General features: G+C 51.7%; 2 protein-coding genes across 4 annotated transcripts in view; one reads left to right on the top strand and one right to left on the bottom strand.

Annotated features, from left to right (window-relative positions):
- SLC38A10 (solute carrier family 38 member 10) overlaps positions 1–11,488 on the top strand; it is a 45,576-nt gene extending 34,088 nt beyond the window's left edge. The window contains exons 15-17 of one of the 2 annotated variants that reach the window (XM_038742071.1): positions 239–262; positions 5,502–5,699; positions 8,792–11,488. In XM_038742071.1, the coding sequence (XP_038597999.1) occupies positions 239–262; positions 5,502–5,699; positions 8,792–9,543 (974 nt within the window). In that variant the 3' untranslated portion in view covers positions 9,544–11,488. The remainder of the gene's footprint in view (positions 1–238; positions 263–5,501; positions 5,700–8,791) is intronic. The other variant, XM_038742072.1, reaches the window with a different exon arrangement.
- Positions 11,489–14,006: 2,518 nt separating this feature from the next.
- NDUFAF8 (NADH:ubiquinone oxidoreductase complex assembly factor 8) lies at positions 14,007–18,458 on the bottom strand. Of its 2 annotated transcripts, none has more exons than XM_038742085.1 (3): positions 18,329–18,458; positions 16,458–16,568; positions 14,007–14,275 (listed from the first exon to the last, which is right to left on the bottom strand). In XM_038742085.1, exons 1-3 carry the CDS (start codon positions 18,410–18,412, stop codon positions 14,255–14,257), a joined length of 216 nt encoding a protein of 71 aa, XP_038598013.1. In that variant the 5' UTR covers positions 18,413–18,458; the 3' UTR covers positions 14,007–14,254. The 2 variants fall into 2 exon arrangements, with proteins under 2 accessions (XP_038598013.1, XP_038598012.1); XM_038742084.1 differs by having other exon boundaries at positions 14,007–14,289; positions 18,329–18,439.
- Positions 18,459–18,644: the final 186 nt, after the last annotated feature.

Here is an 18,644-nt window from a genome sequence, read left to right as displayed (position 1 = left end):
CTGAGGCCCAGAGAAGTGAAGTGACTTGCCCAAAGTGCAAACCCGGTGTATGATTTTTGGGTCGGAGGAGGACCCTATTTTTACGCCGATCGTGTCACTCAGTCCCACTCCCCGCCCCGGCCCCTTCCGATCGGTTCCGGTGCTTTTGTCCTCGTGCGTTTTGCCGGCGCCCCGGAGACACTTGACGGTTTCCCCATCTGTTTCTCTTCCTTAACGCTTCTCCACGGGACTGAAACAGCCGAGATTAAAAAGCTAGTCGCAGGTAGGAGCGCCAGGCCGGCGTCCGAACGGCCAAAACCCACCGCCCGCCTCGGGCACCGGGAACCCGGAATGAGTTCCCGGGCTGTTCAGCGTGACCCCGTCCCCCCGGGCCGGGAAGCGCGTTGCATGAGCATGCGTGGCGGAGCCTCGTCCCGCGGAGGGGGACACCCTTGGCAGGCGGGGGGTCCCGGGCGCCGCCCCCAGCCCGCTCCCCGGGGATCCGTCTCCGACTCGTTCCCGGCGGCCGGACGTAGTCGTTCATTCAATCATATTTATTGAGCGCTTACTGTGTGCAGAGCACTGTACTAAGCGGTTGGGAAGTCAAAGTCGGTAACGTATAGAGACGGTCCCTACCCAACAGCGGGCTCAGAGTGTAGAAGGGGGAGACAGGCAGCAAAACAAAACGTGTGGACAGGTGTCAAGTCGTCAGAACAGATAGAATTAAAAATCGTTAACGAAATGAATAGTAAATGTATACAAGTGAAATAGAGTAATAAATCTGGCCAAACATCTATACAGGCGCTGTGGGGAGGGGAAGGAGGTAGGGCGGCAGGGATGGGGAGGAAGAGAGGAAAAAACAGCTTCCATTTTGGGACCCCTGGATTGGAATCGGTTTGAAGTGGGCTACGTGGGCATCGCCCATTCCGAGGCAGAACTGGCGTCTTTGTCGATAATAATTGCGCTGTTTTTTAAGCGCTTACTATATGCCAAGCACCATAGTAAGCACCGGGGGAGATACAAGATAGGTTGGGCACAGACTCTGTCCCACGGGGGACTCACAGTCTCCATCCCCATTTTACAGATGGGGTAACCGAGGCCCAGAGAAGTGAAGTGACCTAAGGTCACAATTATTCTGGGTTGTTTCTTGGGGTCCTTTCGGGACGGGTCGGCCCCTTTGGCTTAGGATGGATTGAGGGCGCTGCAGGCCAGAGAAGTCACCAAGCGATCTCTCAATTAATGGTATTTACTGAGCTCTAGGCAGAGCTCTCGACTAAGCACTTGGGAGAGGACAACAGAGTTAATCTCAGTGTGTAATCAATCAATCATTCGTATTTTTTGAGCGCTTACTGTGTGCAGAGCACTGTACTAAGCGCTTGGGAAGTCCAAGTTGGCAACATATACAGTCATCATCATCATCATCATCATCAATCGTATTTATTGAGCGCTTACTATGTGCAGAGCACTGTACTAAGCGCTTGGGAAGTACAAATTGGCAACATACAGAGACAGTCCCTACCCAACAGTGGGCTCACAGTCTAAAAGGGGGAGGCAGAGAACAAAACCAAACATACTAACAAAATAAAATAAAGAGAAAAGATATGTACAGGTAGAATAAATAGAGTAGTAAATATGTACAAAGTGCTAAGTGGTATTTATTGAGCGCTTACAGTGTTCAGAGCACTGGAAGAAGCGCTTTGGGTGAGTCCGGAATAACAGCGTCGGCAGGCGCGTTCCCTGCCCACAACGAGCTTCCCGTCTAGAGGAGCCGAGGGAGCTGTTATGTGAAGGAGGGAAACCGGGTCCTCCCTGGCGCTCAATTAGGTGTCGGGGTCGGGCCGGGCCCCGGGAGTCCTCGGCTCCTCTCACCCCCTCGGTGCCTGTGGTCTAGAAAACAAAGGAACCAATTGATGGTACTTATTGAGCACTTACTAGGGGCAGAGCACTGGACTAAGCGCTTGGGAGTGCTAAGCACTTAATACAGTGCTAAGTGCTTAGTACAGTGCTCTGCACACAGTAAGCGCTCAATAAATACGATTGATGATGATGGGAGAGTCAGCAGACATGTTCCCGCCCAACAAGCTTACAGTTTAGAGTCCCTGCTTTATTTTTTTATAGTATTTGTTAAGCAACTACCATTCATTCAATCAATCGTGTTTATCGAACGCTTGCTGTGTGCAGAGCACTGTACTAAGCGCTTGGGAGAGGACAATACAGCGATAAACAGGCACATTCCCTGTCCCCAACGAGCTCAGACTTGACAGGGGGAGACAGACATTAATATAAAATAAATAATTGATGGACATTCATTCAATCATTCAATCGTATTGAGCGCTTACTGTGTGCAGAGCACTGTACTAAGCGCTTGGGAAGTACAAGTATCGCTTAGTACAGTGCTAAGCGCTTAGTACAGTGCTCTGCACACAGTAAGCGCTCAATAAATACGATTGACGATGATGGGAGAGTCAGCAGACATGTTCCTGCCCAACAAGCTTACAGTTTAGAGGCCCTGCTTTTTTTTTTTTTTTTAGTATTTGTTAAGCAACTAGTGTTCATTCATTCAATCAGTCGTATTTATCGAACGCTTGCTGTGTGCAGAGCACTGTACTAAGCGCTTGGGAGAGGACAATACAGCAATAAACAGGCACATTCCCTGTCCCCAACGAGCTCAGACTAGACAGGGGGAGACAGACATTAATATAAAATAAATAATTGATGGATATTCATTCATTCAATCATTCAATCGTATTTATTGAGCGCTTACTGTGGGCAGAGCACTGTACTAAGCGCTTGGGAAGTACAAGTAGCGCTTAGTACAGTGCTAAGTGCTTAGTACAGTGCTCTGCACACAGTAAGCGCTCAATAAATACGATTGACGATGATGGGAGAGTCAGCAGACATGTTCCTGCCCAACAAGCTTACAGTTTAGAGGCCCTGCTTTTTTTTTTTTTTAGTATTTGTTAAGCAACTAGTGTTCATTCATTCAATCAGTCGTATTTATCGAACGCTTGCTGTGTGCAGAGCACTGTACTAAGCGCTTGGGAGAGGACAATACAGCGATAAACAGGCACATTCACTGTCCCCAACGAGCTCAGACTAGACAGGGGGAGACAGACATTAATATAAAATAAATAATTGATGGATAGTCATTCATTCATTCAATCATTCAATCGTATTTATTGAGCGCTTACTGTGTGCAGAGCACTGTACTAAGAGCTTGGGAAGTACAAGTTGGCAACATATAGAGACGGTCCCTACCCAACAGCGGGCTCACAGTCTAGAAGGGGGAGACAGACAACAAAACACAACGTATTAACAAAATAAAATAAATGTACGTGAGTGGTGTGGGGCTGGCATGGGGGAAGAATAAAGGGAACAAGTCAGGGCGCCGCAGTATAATAATATAATAATTATGATGGTATTAAGCGCTTACTATGTGCAAAGCACTGTTCTAAGCACTGGGGGGGATACAAGGTGATCAGGTTGTCCCACGTGGGGCTCACAGTCTTCATCCCCGTTTTACAGATGAGGGAACTGAGGCCCAGAGCAGTGAAGTGACTTGCCCAGAGTCACCCAGCTGACAAGTGGCGGAGCCGGGATTTGAACCCATGACCTCTGACTCCAAAGCCCGGGCTCTTTCCACTGAGCCACGCTGCTTCCCGTGCACCAGAATGTGGCAGGCACTGTACTAAACGCTGCGGGAGGAGTTGGACACAGTCCCTGTCCCACGTGGGGCTCTCCGTCTTGATCCCCTTCTGACCCAGGCGGGAACTGAGGCCCAGAGAAGTGAAGCGACTTATCAATCAATCAATCAATCGTATTTATTGAGCGCTTACTGTGTGCAGAGCACTGTACTAAGCGCTTGGGAAGTACAAGTTGGCAACATATAGAGACAGTCCCTACCCAACAGTGGGCTCACAGGGTCTCGCAGCAGACAAGCGGCGGAGACCCCGGATCCTTCGGACACCCAGGGGCGCGGGCTTTTTTCCACCAGGCCGCTCCGCTCGCTCTGAGAAGAGGCTCGTGAGCCGCTCATAACGGCGTCGATGTCCAAGCGCTTAGTACAGTGCTCTGCACATAGTAAGCGCTCAATAAATACGATTGATGATGATGATGTCTCGAGAAGCAGCAGGGCGGAGTGGCGAGAGCCCGGGCCCGCGAGTCAGAAGGTCATGGGTTCTGATCCCGGCTCCGCCACTTGTCTGCTGGGTGACCTTGGGCGAGTCACTTCACTTCTGGAGAAGCAGCGTGACTCAGTGGAAAGCGCCCGGGCTTTGGAGTCAGAGGTCGTGGGTTCAAATCCCGGCTCCGCCACATATCAGCTGTGTGACTTTGGGCAAGTCGCTTAATAATAATAGTAATGGCGTTCATTAAGCGCTTACTATGTGCAAAGCACCATTCTAAGCGCTGGGGGGATACAAGGTGATCAGGTGGTCCCACGGGGGGCTCACAGTCAATCCCCATTTTCCAGGTGAGGGAACTGAGGCCCAGAGAAGCGAAGTGACTTGCCCAAAGTCACACAGCTGCCAGTTGGCAGAGCCGGGATTTGAACCCAGGGCCACTGACTCCAAAGCCCGGGCTCTTTCCGCTGAGCCACGCGGCTTCTCTGGGCCTCAGTGACCTCATGTGTAAAATGGGGATGAAGACTTGTGAGCGCCCCCGTGGGCCAGCCTGATCACCTTGTAACCTCCCCAGCGCTTACAACAGTGCTTGGCACCTAGTAAGTGCTTAATAAATGCCATTATCATTACTATTCTGGGCCTCGGTTCCCTCGTCCGTAAAATGGGGATTGAGACGGTGAGCCCCGCGTGGGGCAGGGGACTGCGTCCAACCCGATTTGCGTGGATCCAGCGCTTAGTACGGTGCCCGGCGCGGGGTAGGCGCTGAAGAAGCGGCGTCGATATTATCCGTCGATATTATCATCATCATCATCAATCGTATTTATTGAGCGCTTACTATGTGCAGAGCACTGTACTAAGCGCTTGGGAAGTAGGCTGGGAAACCTTCCCAGACTGAGCCCCTTCTTTCCTCTCCCCCTCGTCCCCCTCTCCATCCCCCCGTCTTACCTCCTTCCCTTCCCCACAGCACCTGTATATATGTATATATGGTTGTACATATTAATTAATTAATTTATTTATTTATTTATTTTACTTGTACATTTCTATCCTATTTATTTTATTTTGTTGGTATGTTTGGTTCTGTTCTCTGTCTCCCCCTTTTAGACTGTGAGCCCACTGTTGGGTAGGGCCTGTCTCTATGTGTTGCCAATTTGTCCTTCCCAAGCGCTTAGTACAGTGCTCTGCCCATAGTAAGTGCTCAATAAATACGATTGATTGATTGATTGATTGATTGATTGAAGTACAAATTGGCAACATCTAGAGACAGTCCCTACCCACCAGTGGGCTCACAGTCTAAAAGGGGGAGACAGAGAACCAAACCAGACATACTAGCAAAATAAAATAAAAAGAATAGATATGTACAAGTAAAATAAATCATTTTATTTATTGTCCGTCCGTCCGTAGATGCGGGGAAGGCGGAGCTGCTGGACCACGCCGTCCTCCTGCAGGTCATCAAGGAGCAACAGGTGCAGCAGAAGCGTCTTTTGGATCAGCAGGAGAAGCTCCTGGCCGTCATCCAGGAGCAGCACAAGGAGATCCGCCAACAGAGGCAGGACGATGGTGGCGGCGGCGACGACGACAAGGCCCGGCCCCCGCAACACGGTGAGGACCCCTCCGCCGTCCCCCACGGCTCCGTCGGTCGAACGTATTTACCGAGCGCTTCCTGTGGACAGAGCCCTGGGCTAAGCCCTCGGGATCGCTCTGACACCTGTCAGTCAATCAGTCGTATTTATTGAGCGCTTACTGCGTGCAGAGCACTGGACTGGTATTGCTTGAGCGCTTACTGTGTGCAGAGCACTGGACTGAGCGCTTGGGAAGTCCCAAGTCGGCAACATCGAGAGACGGTCAATCAGTCAATCAGTCAATCGTATTTATTGAGCGCATACTGTGTGCGGAGCACCGGACTAAGCGCTTGGGAAGTCCAAGTTGGCAACATCTAGAGACGGTCCCTACCCAACAGCGGGCTCACAGTCACCTGTCCACATTCATTCCTTCATTCAGTCGTATTTACGGAGCGCTTACTGTGTGCGGAGCACTGGACTACGCTTGGGAAGTCCAAGTCGGCAACGTCGAGAGACGGTCCCTACCCAACGGCGGGCTCACAGTCACCTGTCTACATTCATTCATTCATTCATTCATTCATTCACTCAATCGTATTTACGGAGCGCTTACTGTGTGCGGAGCACCGGACTAAGCGCTTGGGAAGTCCAAGTCGGCAACATCGAGAGACGGTCCCTACCCAACAGCAGGCTCACAGTCACCTGTCCACATCCATTCATTCATTCACTCAATTGTATTTATGGAGCGCTTACTGTGTGCGGAGCACCGGACTAAGCGCTTGGGAAGTACAAGTTGGGATCGTCTAGAGACGGTCCCTACCCGACAGCGGGCTCACAGTCTAGAAGGGGGAGACGGAGAACGAAACAAAACATATTAACAAAATAAAATAAATGAATAAATATGTACAAATAGAGTAATAAATATGTACAAACATATATACATGTATCCAGGTGCTGTGGGGAGGGGAAGGAGGGGGTTAGGAAGGAGGGGGCTCAGTCTGGGAAGGCCTGCTGGAGGAGGTGAGCTCTCAGTAGGGCTTTGAAGGGCTTTGAACATGTTTTGTTTTGTTGTCCGTCTCCCCCTTCTAGACCGTGAGCCCGTTGTTGGGTAGGGACTGTCTTTATATGTTGCCGACTTGGACTTCCCAGGCGCTTAGTACAGTGCTCTGCACACAGTAAGCGCTCAATAAATACAATTGATTGATTTGATGCTACTAGATAATGTTGGTGTTTGTTAAGCGCTTCCTAAGTGCTGTTCTAAGCACTGGGATAGATACAAGGTCATCAGGTTGTCCCACGTGGGGCTGACGGTCTTCATCCCCATTTTACAGATGAGGGAACTGAGGCCCAGAGAAGTGAAATAACTTGCCCAAGGTCACACAGCTGACAAGGGGCGGAGCCGGGATTAGAACCCATGACCTCTGACTCCCAAACCCGGGCTCTTTCCGCTGAGCCACGGTGCCGATGCCCGTCGTCTTGTTTTGTTGTCTGTCACCCCCTTGTAGGCTGGGAGCCCCTCGTTGGGTAGGGACCGTCTCTAACTGTTGCCAACTTGTACTTCCCAAGCGCTTAGTACAGTGCTCTGAACGCAGTAAGCGCTCAATAAATACGATTGAATGAATGAATGACAGTACGAGAGATGGATGAAACAGACATCGTCTGTTCTAGTCGGCATCGCCTCCGCCGTGATCCCTTCCAGAGCCAATCCGGGGGGAGACGTTCCCTTAAAGTCATTATTATTGTTATAGTTACTATTATTATTATTCAGCAATGAGAATGATGATGACAGTGGTTATCCGTATTCATTCAGCCTTATTTATTGAACACTTACTATGTGCAGAGCACTGTACTGAGCGCTTGGAAAGTACAATTCGGCAACAGGTAGACAGTCCCTGCCCGACAACGGGCTCTCAGTCTAGAAGGGGGGATTCTTACACAACGATAATGATTGTTACTAATGATAATAATGATTAGTGTATCTTTTAGACTGTGAGCCCCACTGTTGGGTAGGGACTGTCTCTATATGTTGCCAACTTGTACTTCCCAAGCGCTTAGTACAGTGCTCGGCACACAGTAAGCGCTCAATAAATACGATTGATTGATTGATTGTATCTGCTCCAGCGCATAGTACAGTGCCCGGAAGCAGCATGGCTCAGTGGAAAGAGCCCGGGCTTTGGAGTCAGGGGTCATCGGGGAAGCAGCGTGGCTCAGTGGAAAGAGCCCGGGCTTTGGAGTCAGTGGTCATGGGTTCCAATCCCGGCTCCACCAATTGTCAAGCTGTGTGACTTTGGGCAAGTCACTTCACTTCTCTGCGCCTCAGTTACCTCATCTGTAAAATGGGGATTGACTGCGAGCCCCCTGTGGGACAACCCGATCACCCTGTAACCTCCCCAGCGCTTAGAACAGTACTTTGCACATAGTAAACGCTTAATAAATGCCATCATTATTATTATTATTATGGGTTCCAATCCCAGCTCTGCCAGTTGTCAGCTGTGTGACTTTGGGCAAGTCACTTCACTTCTCTGAGCCTCAGTTACCTCATCTGTGGCTCAAGTGGAAAGAGCATTGGCTTTGGAGTCAGAGGTCATGGGTTCGAATCCTGACTGCTACGTGTCTGCTGTGTGACCATGGGCAAGTCACTTAACATCTCTGGGCCTCAGTGACCTCATCTGTAAAATGGGGATGAAGGCTGTGAGCCCCCCGTGGGACAACCTGATCACCTTGTTAGAGCCCCAGTGCTTAGAACAGTGCTTTGCCCGTAGTAAGCGCTTAATAAATGCTATCATTATTATTATTATTATTATCTGTAAAAAGGGGATGAAGACTGGGAGTCCCCCAGGGGACAAACTGACCAGCGCTTAGAACAGTGCTTTGCACATAGCGTTTAATCAATGCCATCATCATTATTATTATAGGAAGCGCTTAACGAATACCACAGTTAGCATTTTTATTCAATCAGCGGTATTTATCGTGCGCTTTCCTTCTGCTGATCACTGAACTAAGCGCTTGGGAGAGTTGGCAGACCCGTTCCGTGCCCACAGGAGGCTCACCCGGTCCCACGTTGACTTCCCGGGTCGGGGACTCGGTATCCCCACCCCCCCGCCATGTGTGACCTCAGTTTTTCTCGGTCAACAGCCGACGGGCAGGGCGAAGCAGGCCCGCTCCCGCCCCGGAGTAAGGAGACGGAAGTCCAAGACCCGAAAGCCGAAGCCGAGAAGCCGGTGCAGCCGGACGTGGGGGCCGCCCCTGCCGGGCCTCCGAATCCCGAAGAGGGAGGCGGCGGGCCGCTGGAGCCGGCCGGCCCGGGAGACCGCGCCGGCACCAAGCCCGGGCCCGGGTCCCGGCTCCACGGAGAGCCGGCCCCGGCGACGCCTCCGGTTGGGGACCGGGAACCGGCGGCGGGAGCCGGGAATCGCCGGGGGCCGGTCGCGGCCGGAGAGGGGGCCGGCCAGAGCCCACCGGATGAAGCCGGGCGCCCCGGGGGGAAGAGGAAAGGGGATGTAGGAGCCGAGGGGGTGGCCGCCGCCGCCGCCACTGTCCGCAGGGAGACGAGGGCCCCGGGACACGCGGCGGGGGCCGAGGGGCCGAGGCCCGACGCCGGCCGGGAGAACCGCGACCCCGAGCCGGCGGGAGAATCCCCGGACCGGCCGCGGGAGCCCCAGGCCGAGCCGGACCGGCCGGCCCCCCGGGAGGCGGAGGCCGAGTCGGACCTGCGCCGGAGGCGGCGGGCCCTGGCCGGGGCCGGGGCCGACCCCCTGGCCGAGGTGAACGCGGACCAGCTGCGGGAGGCGTTGGAGGCGGGACTCCACCGGGCGGTCGGAGGCCCCCTCCCCGTGGTCCGCAGCCGCCAGGTGAAGCAGCTGCCGCCCGCTCCGGGGGAGGCGTGAGCGGGGCCAAAGCGTCCCCGTCCGTCGGGTCGCCCTCGCTCCCCTCTCCATCCCGGAATCAATCCATCCCTAACGGTCTCCCCCCTTCCCTCCTCCTCCCTGCCCCGTGGCAGGGCAGGCGGCCGGCACTTTGTCCTCTCCGGAGCCCACCCACCTCCTCCGGGAGAGGGGATGACCTCGGCCCGTGGCCATTTTGTCCTTCGAAACTCTCTCTCCAGCCAGTTGACTCACCCAGATTGGACCCCGGCTCCTTTCTCGTCTTCGAGGCCTTTGTTGTGGGGGTCAGTTCTCTTTCCGGGTTTCCACCTCAGGCCAAAAAAAAAATCACTCCCCTGCCCCCGTGTCGGGAGAGGTGCCGGCTGGTAGCGCCCACCGAACGCCGGCATTGCCATTCCCTTCCTGCCCCGTGCCCCCTCCTTGGGATTCGGGGCCGGTTAAGGGGAGACCGTACCGTCCGCCGGCTCCCCCGGGTCCATACCTACCTCTGTTTCCCCACTCCGCCCATCGTGCCTTGCTCCTTCCCCCGCCCGCCAAACGCGATGCTCCTCGATCCTCTCTGTATACGCCCCGCGACACCGGCAGGACCAAAGAAGGAGGCATCGAGGCAACACCCGCTCCGGACCAAAAGGGAAAAGACCGACCCGCGAGGGAATAAGCCGGAAACCCATTTCAGGATCCCCGGAGGATTGAAACGGAAGACCAAAGTGGCGGCTCGGATCCGTTCTCCAAGCGTCGCCGCCCTGGCCGACTACCGGTTTGGTAGCCAGGTGCCGGGCGGGCGGAGGTGACCGTCGACGGGGCTCGGCTCGACCGGGAGACGAGAGACTGGAGTCAGACGGGCGATAAACTGCCTTGGCTTCACCTCAGAGTCGCTCCTTTTCTCAGCCTACGGCAGCCGCGGGGTCCGGGGGGAGATTGCTGGCCTGTCGCGGCCGCTCGTTCTTCCTGTCCGACCCCAGCAGGTCAGGGGTCCCTAGGTGTCCCTCAGAGAAACACCCCAAAGGCACAGGTGGCATTTTGGGGGCCTTCAGACGGCAGTTTTCCCCCTCATCCCAAAGACGTGTGTGGCATTTTGGAACGGGGAGGGCATCCTTTTTTTTTTTTTAAAAAAAAGCAGCCAGTAGCAGTTCCTACAATCCCCCCGGGCACGGGGGTCTTGTCTCAGCCCACCCGGGGCCCCTTGGAGAACCCGGAGTCCATCCCAAAGCCCCTCCTGCTGCGCCACCCCGGGGGTCTCTTCCCGAGCCATACGGTCGGTGTCGGGATCCCCCGACCGCCACGCGGGCCTGCCGCCAAAGGAGCCCGCGAGAGGATCGGGAAGACGGACGGATCCGTGACGTTCCTCGGAAACGGGGGGCAGGAGAGGAGCGGTCCGGCCTAGGACCCTCGCCCCGTCCCCCCCGCGGCTCATGAATTATCATCTTTGGCTCGCCACCGCTCGACCTCAGTGGAAAAGCAGAACCTCAGGAGACCCGAGGAGCGGAAGATGCGGGGGGAAGCCAAAAAAGAAAAAAAAAATGAATCAACGAAGCGAAAGCCCCAAAGTCCGGGCAGGATCAGTGGAGGTGAGGGCCTGGATCAATCAATCAATCATATTTATTGAGTGCTTACTGTGTGCAGAGCTGTACTAAGCACTTGAATCCACTACCGGTCACCTCTCCGGTGGGTGGGAGGGGAGACGCTTTGCCTCGAACCATTTTCCAGCTCCCTTCTCCCCATCCCTTCGACCCAGCCTCGGGATGGCTTTGGAGAAAGCCCGTGGCCGCCTCGTCGTCCGACTCCCGGACTCTTTCCGCTGGGCCGCCCTGCCTCCGGCTTCAGGAACGCCTTAAGAAATCGGACCCCCCTCCAAAGGTGATTGTCCATCCCTCGTCGGCTGATGGCGGCCTAAGTGCTCCCCCCAGCCCCCCTTCTATATTTATTATAGCCGACCTTTTGCACTTGGCGTTTGTCTCGCCTCTCCTTACTCTGAGACCCTCGGTGTGGGCCATGTCGGTTTTAATCATGCCTCCCGAGGGGTAGTGGTTAGAATAATAATAATAAGAGCAGCAGCGTAGCTCAGTGGAAAGAGCCCGGGCTTTGGAGTCAGTGGTCATGGGTTCAAATCCCAGCTCCGCCAGTTGTCAGCGGTGTGACTTTGGGTAAGTCCCTTCACTTCTCTGGGCCCAAATCCCGGCTCCGCCAGTTGGGCAAGTCACTTCTCTGGGCCTCAGTTCCCTCATCTGGAAAATGGGGATTGACTGTGAGCCCCCCCGTGGGACAACCTGATCACCGTGTAACCTCCCCGGCGCTTAGAACAGTGCTTTGCACGTAGTAAGCGCTTAATAAATGCCATCATTATTATTATTATTTTAATTACGGTATTGGCCAAGTGCTTCCTATGTGCCGAGAGCTGTACTAAGCACTGGGGTGGGGGGAAGGAAATCAGGTTGGATCCAGTCCCTGTCCCAAATAGGGATCCCAGTCTCAAATCCCATTTTACAGATGAGGTAACTGAGCCCAGAGAAGAATAATTATGCCAAGCGCTTGCTATGTGCCAAGCACTGTTATGAGCGCTAGGGTGGATACAAGAAAATCAGGGTGGACACAGTCCTTGTCCTACATAGTGATCAGTCTCAATTTTTTTTTTTTGATGGCATTTATTAAGGGCTTACTACGTGCAAAGCACTGTTCTAAGCGCTGGGGAGGTTACAAGGTGATCAGGTTGTCATCATCAATCGTATTTATTGAGCGCTTACTGTGTGCAGAGCACTGTACTAAGCGCTTTGTTGTCCCACAGGGGGCTCACAGTCAATCCCCATTTTACAGATGAGGGAACTGAGGCCCAGAGAAGTGAAGTGACTTGCCCAAAGTCACCCAGCTGACAAGTGGCGGAGCCGGGGTTTGAACCCAGGACCACTGACTCCAAAGCCCGGGCTCTTTCCACTGAGCCACGCTGCTTCTCCGTTTTCCAGGTGAGGTCACTGAGGCCCAGAGAAGCGACTCACCCAAGGTCACACAGCAGACAAGTGGCTGAGCTTGGAATTAGAACCCAAGACCTTCTGATTCCCAGGCCCAGGCTCTTTCCACTGCACCGTGCTGCTTCTCCCCAAGGCCCATGTGCGATTGAGACGGATTACCTTGTATCTATCCCGGCGCTTAGTACACTCCTTGGCACTTAGTACACCGCTTAGCGAATGCCACTATTATCATCATTCTCCATACGATGTTGGCAGTTCTAGCACCCTTTCCACTTGTAAGGAAGTGCTTCCTTCCAAGTGCTTAGTACAGTGCTCTGCACACAGGAAGTGCTCAATAAATACAACTGAATATCTACCCCAACACTTAGAACAGTGTGTGGCACATAGTAAGCGCTTAACAAGTACCATAATAATAATTGATTAATAGTAAATGCTTAAATGCCATGAAAGAAAAAAAGTCCAACACTTAGAACAGTGTGTGGCACATAGTAAGTGCTTAACAAGTACCATAATAATAATTGTGGTTAATAGTAAATGCTTAAATGCCATGAAAAAAAAGTCCAACATTTAAAACAGTGTGTGGCACATAGCGCTTAACAAGTACCATAATAATAATTATGATTAATGGTAAATGCTTAAATGCCATGAAAGAAGAAAAAAAAGTCCAACACTTAGAACAGTGTGTGGCACATAGTAAGCGCTTAACAAGTGCCATAATAATCATTATGATTAATAGTAAATGCTTAAATGCCATGAAAGAAGAAAAAAAGTCCAACACTTAGAACAGTGTGTGGCACATAGTAAGTGCTTAACAAGCACCATAATAATAATTATGATTAATAGTAAATGCTTAAATGCCATGAAAAAAAGTCCAACACTTAGAACAGTGTGTGGCACATAGTAAGCGCTTACCAAGTACCATAATAATAATTGATTAATAGTAAATGCTTAAATGCCATGAAAGAAAAAAGAAGTCCAACACTTAGAACAGTGTGTGGCACATAGTAAGCACTTAACAAGTACCTTAATAATAACTGATTAATAGTAAATGCTTAAATGCCATGAAAGAAAAAAAAGTCCAACACAGAACAGTGTGTGGCACATAGTAAGCGCTTAACAAGTGCCATAATAATAATTATGATTAATACTAAATGCTTAAATGCCATGAAAGAAAAATAAGTCCAACACTTAGAACAGTGTGTGGCACATAGTAAGTGCTTAACAAGTACCATAATAATAATTGTGATTAATAGTAAATGCTTAAATGCCATGAAAGAAGAAAAAAAAGTCCAACACTTAGTGTGTGGCACAGAGTAAGCGCTTAACAAGTACCATAATAATAATTATGATTAATAGTAGATGCTTAAATGCCATGAAAGAAAAAAAAGTCCAACACTTAGAACAGTGTGTGGCACATAAGCGCTTAACAAGTGCCATAATAATAATTATGATTAATAGTAAATGCTTAAACGCCATGAAAGAAGAAAAAAAAAGTCCAAGAAGCACCAAATTGCACCGGTCACTTTATTTTTCCCTGGTGAGAAATCCCATGCAACTAATATGCCCGGCTCAAAGACTCAGGGGAAGGGGAACGGGGACTCCCGGCCCCTAATTCTTCCCAGGAAAAGTTCCCAGTCCTCTAAGGAGACACCCCGGCTATCTTCAGACGCTCGGAGCCGGGGCGACGCAGGCACCGGGATTCCGCTGAGCCGGATCCGTGATTCCGGAAAGGAAGAGTCCATCCCGACCGTTCATTTCGGCGGCTTCTTTGCCTGGAACGAGAGAGCTTTTCCAGGGGCGGGTGGATCATCTCACCTTCCACCGAAGGGTGTTTAGCTCTCAATCGGTCGTATTTATTGAGCGCTTGCTAATAATTAGTTACGTGTTCGTTAAGGGCTTACTATGTGCCAAGCCTGTCTGCAGGGCGCTGTATTAAGCGCTTGGGAGAAGGCAGAAGAGGACGGAGTCGGTACGCACGTTCCCTGCCCACAAGGAGCTTCCAGTCTAAAGGGGGAGACGTGCTAGTGCTTAGCACAGTGCTCTGCACATAGTAAGCACTCAAATACAATTGAATTAATAGAAATAAATCAGGTATGGACGGAAGGACTGTGGGGCTGAGGAATAATGGGAGCAAATCCAAACGCAAGGGCGACAGAAGGGAGTGGGAGAAGAGGAAATGGGGGCTTAGTCGGGGAAGTACCATAATAATAATTGATGAATAGTAAATGCTTAAATGCCATGAAAGAAAAAAAGTCCAACACTTAGAACAGTGTGTGGCACATAATAAGCACTTAACAAGTGCCATAATAATTATGATTAATAGTAAATGCTTAAATGCCATGAAAGAAGAAAAAAAGTCCAACAGAACAGTGTGTGGCACATAGCGCTTAACAAGTACCATAATAATAATTATGATTAATAGTAAATCATTATTAATCTCCGTTTTCCAGGTGAGGTCACTGAGGAAAGTCCGAACTTCCACGCTGCCTTGACTCGCTCCCTTAATTCATCCCCCGTCCTAGCCCCACATCACTTATGTCCCTATCCCTCATTTATGTATTTCTATCCATGTCCATCTCCCCCTCCAGCCTGGAAACTTGTGGGCAGGGGGTGTGTCTGTTTATTGCTATATTGTCCTCTCCCAAGCGCTTAGTACAGCGCTCTGCACATCGTAAGCGCTCCATAAATACGACCGATGTATGGAAGGGAGGAGAGCCTTAAGAAGATTTTAATTTTCTTCTAGTCCGTAAGCCTCTTGTGGGTGGGAATCACGTCTACCACAACGGAGGCCGAGTGGCTAGAGCCCGGGAGTTGGAAGGACCTGGGTTCCAATCCTGGCTCCGCCACTCGTCGAAAGTGTGACCGTGGGCAAGTCACTTCCCTTCTCTGGGCCTCAGTTAACCTCACCTGTAAAATGGGAATGTGAGCTCCCTGTGGGACGGGGACTGTGTCCAATCCAGTTAGCTTGTATCTACGCCAGGGCTTAGAACAGTGCCTGGCACATAGTAAGCGCCTAAACAGATGCCTTAAAAAGAGGGTCAGGCGAAGAATGTTGCCTATTTATGATTGGTTGGGGCCTTGGGGAGGGCGGGCGGGAGAAAGGAGCGTCCACCTTACTGCCCAAGCCCCCCACCCCTCCACATTGGGATAATAATAATAATAACGATAGCATTTATTAAGCGCTTACTATGTGCAAAGCACTGTTCAAAGCGCTGGATGGACCCTGGCAACCGGTCTTTCATGAGGTGGAGGGATGTCATTCATTCACTCCTTCATTTGTATTTATTGAGCACTTACTGTGTGCAGAGCACTGTAATAATAATAATAATAATGATGTTGATGGTATTTGTTAGCACTTACTATGTGCAAAGCACTGTTCTAAGCACTGGGAGGTTACAAGGTGATCAGGTTGTCCCACGGGGGGCTCACAGTTTTTTAATCCCCATTTTCCAGGTGAGGTCACTGAGGCCCAGAGAAGTGAACTGACTTGCCCAAAGTCACACAGCTGACAGTTGGCGGAGCCGGGATTTGAACCCATGACCTCTGACTCCAAAGCCCGGGCTTCTCCTGTACTAAGCGCTTGGTATAGAGGACAATAAGCAGCGTGGCTCAGTGGAAAGAGCACAGGCTTTGGAGTCAGAGGTCATGGGTTCAAATCCCAGCTCTGCCACTTGTCAGCTGTGTGACTCTGGGCAAGTCACTTCACTTCTCTGTGCCTCAGTTACCTCATCTGTAAAAAGGGGATGAAGACTGTGAGCCCCCCGTGGGACAACCTGATCACCTTGTAACCTCCCCAGCGCTTAGAATAGTGCTTGGCACATAGTAAGCGCTTAATACCATCATTATTATTATTAAGCAGACCCATTCCCTGCCCACAACGAGCTGACAGTCTAGAGGGGGAGAATACCGCAATGATTAGATTATTATTGATTACTGATTGGGGAGGGCACCCACCGCCGTGATGAAGCAGGCGCGCAGGGCGGCGAACTCCTTGGCGCATGCATCCTTCCGCAGATCCCCGCCGGGGCCCGTGGCGGCCTGCACGCACTTCCCGTAGGCGGCGGCCTGTGGGAGAGGGGGTGACAAGCGCTCAGTACACTGCCCTGCACACTCTAATAATAATAATGATGGTATCTAAGTGCTTAATATGTGCCGAGAACCGGTGACGCGTTGGGAGAGATACAAGGTTGTCCCCCGTGGGGCTCACAGTCGTCATCCCCATTTCACAGAGGAGGGAACGGAGGCACAGAGAAGTGATGTGACAGGATAATAATAATAATTACAGTATTTGTTAAGCGCTTACTATGTGCCAAGCACTGTTCTAAGCGCTGGGGGGGATACAAGGGAATCACGTTGCCCAGTTCACACAAGAGACAAGTGGCAGATGGATTGACTGATGAGGGTGCAGGAGGCTCTCAGCGCCTGGCTTTCTCCTTTTTATGGTATTTGATAGGTGCTTACTATATTCTAGGCACTGTACTGGACTAAGCGCTGGGGTAGGTACAAGCTAAACAGGTTGGACCCACATGGTGTAGTGGATACAGCATGGGCCTGGGAGTTAGGAGGTCATGGGTTCTAATTCTGACTCCGCCAGTTGTCTGCTGTGTGACCTAGGGCAAGTCACTTCACTTCTCTGTGGCTCAGTTCCCTCATCTGTAAAATGGGGATAGAGACTGTGAGCCCCACATGGGACAGGGACTGTGTCCAACTCGATTTGCCCGTCTCCACCCCAGCGCTTAGTACAGTGCCTGCCACATAGCAGTAGAAGTCTCCCCCTTCTAATAATAATAATGGCATTTATTAAGCACTTACTATGTGCAAAGCACTGTTCTAAGCACTGGGGAGGTTACAAGGTGATCAGGTTGTCCCACGGAGGGGCTCACAGTCTTCATCCCCATTTTACAGATAAGGGAACTGAGGCCCAGAGAAGTTAAGTGACTTGCCCGAAGTCACCCAGCTGACAATGGTGGAGCTGGGATTTGAACCCATGACCTCTGACTCCAAAGCCCGGGCTCTTTCCACTGAGCCACGCTGCTTCTAATAATAATAATAATAATAATAATTGCGGCATTTATTAAGCACTTACTATGTGCAAAGCACTGTTCTAAGCGCTGGGGAGGTTACAAGGTGATCAGGTTGTTCTACGTGGGGCTCATAGTCTTAATCCCCATTTTACAGATGAGGGAACTGAGGCACAGAGAAGTTAAGGGACTTGCCCAAAGTCACACAGCTTAGTACTGTGCTCTGCACACAGTAAGCGCTCAATAAATATGATTGAATGAATTGGCGGAGTAGGGATTTGAACCCATGACTTCTGACGCCAAAGCCCGCGCTCTTTCCACTGAGCCACGCTGCTTCTAGACTGGGTTGGGGCCGTCTCTATCTGTTGCCAATTTGTACTTCCCAAGCGCTTAGTACAGTGCTCTGCACACAGTAAGCGCTCAATAAATACGATTGATGAGAATCAGGTTGTCCCCCGGGGGGCTCCCAGTCTTCACCCCCATTTTGCAGATGAGGGAACTGAGGCCCAGGGAAGTGAAGTGACTTGCCCAAAGTCACCCGGGTGACAAGTGGCAAAGCAAGGATTTGAACCCGTGACCTCTGACCCCAAAGCCCGGGCTCTTTCCACTGAGCCACACTGCTTAAAAAATGCCATCGTCATCCCTAGGCCTGACTCTTTTAGACTGTGAGCCCACTGTTGGGTAAGGACTGTCTCTATATGTTGCCAACCTGTATTTCCCAAGCGCTTAGTACAGTGCTCTGCACACAGTAAGCGCTCAATAAATACGATTGATTGATTGATTGGTCCATGGCGGCCCTCTCACCTCGGCCCCGCAGTTGGCCATGGCCTCGGGGAAGGCCCGCAGCCTCCCCCTCACCCGGCTCCACACCGACCCGCTCCCTGACATGGTCGAAGCGCTCAGCCCACAGCCCCAACCGCCTCACCAAGAACCCTCCATCTTGACCCCTCCCTCTTCCGGTCCTCCCCCCAACGAGCCGCCATCTTGGCCTCGCCCCCTTCTTCTTCGCCTCACAGGGGCGGGCCGCCATCTTGGCCCCGCCCGCCGCCGATTGGCCCGCTCGCCCGTCTGTCTGGCGTTCGGGGCTCCCTATTGGCTGTCCATCTCCCGGCTCCGCCCT

Source organism: Tachyglossus aculeatus, unplaced genomic scaffold, assembly GCF_015852505.1.
Source record: "Tachyglossus aculeatus isolate mTacAcu1 unplaced genomic scaffold, mTacAcu1.pri SUPER_34, whole genome shotgun sequence".
In the NCBI taxonomy this organism is placed as follows: Eukaryota; Metazoa; Chordata; class Mammalia; order Monotremata; family Tachyglossidae; genus Tachyglossus; species Tachyglossus aculeatus.
This window is presented reverse-complemented; position numbering and strand designations above follow the sequence as displayed.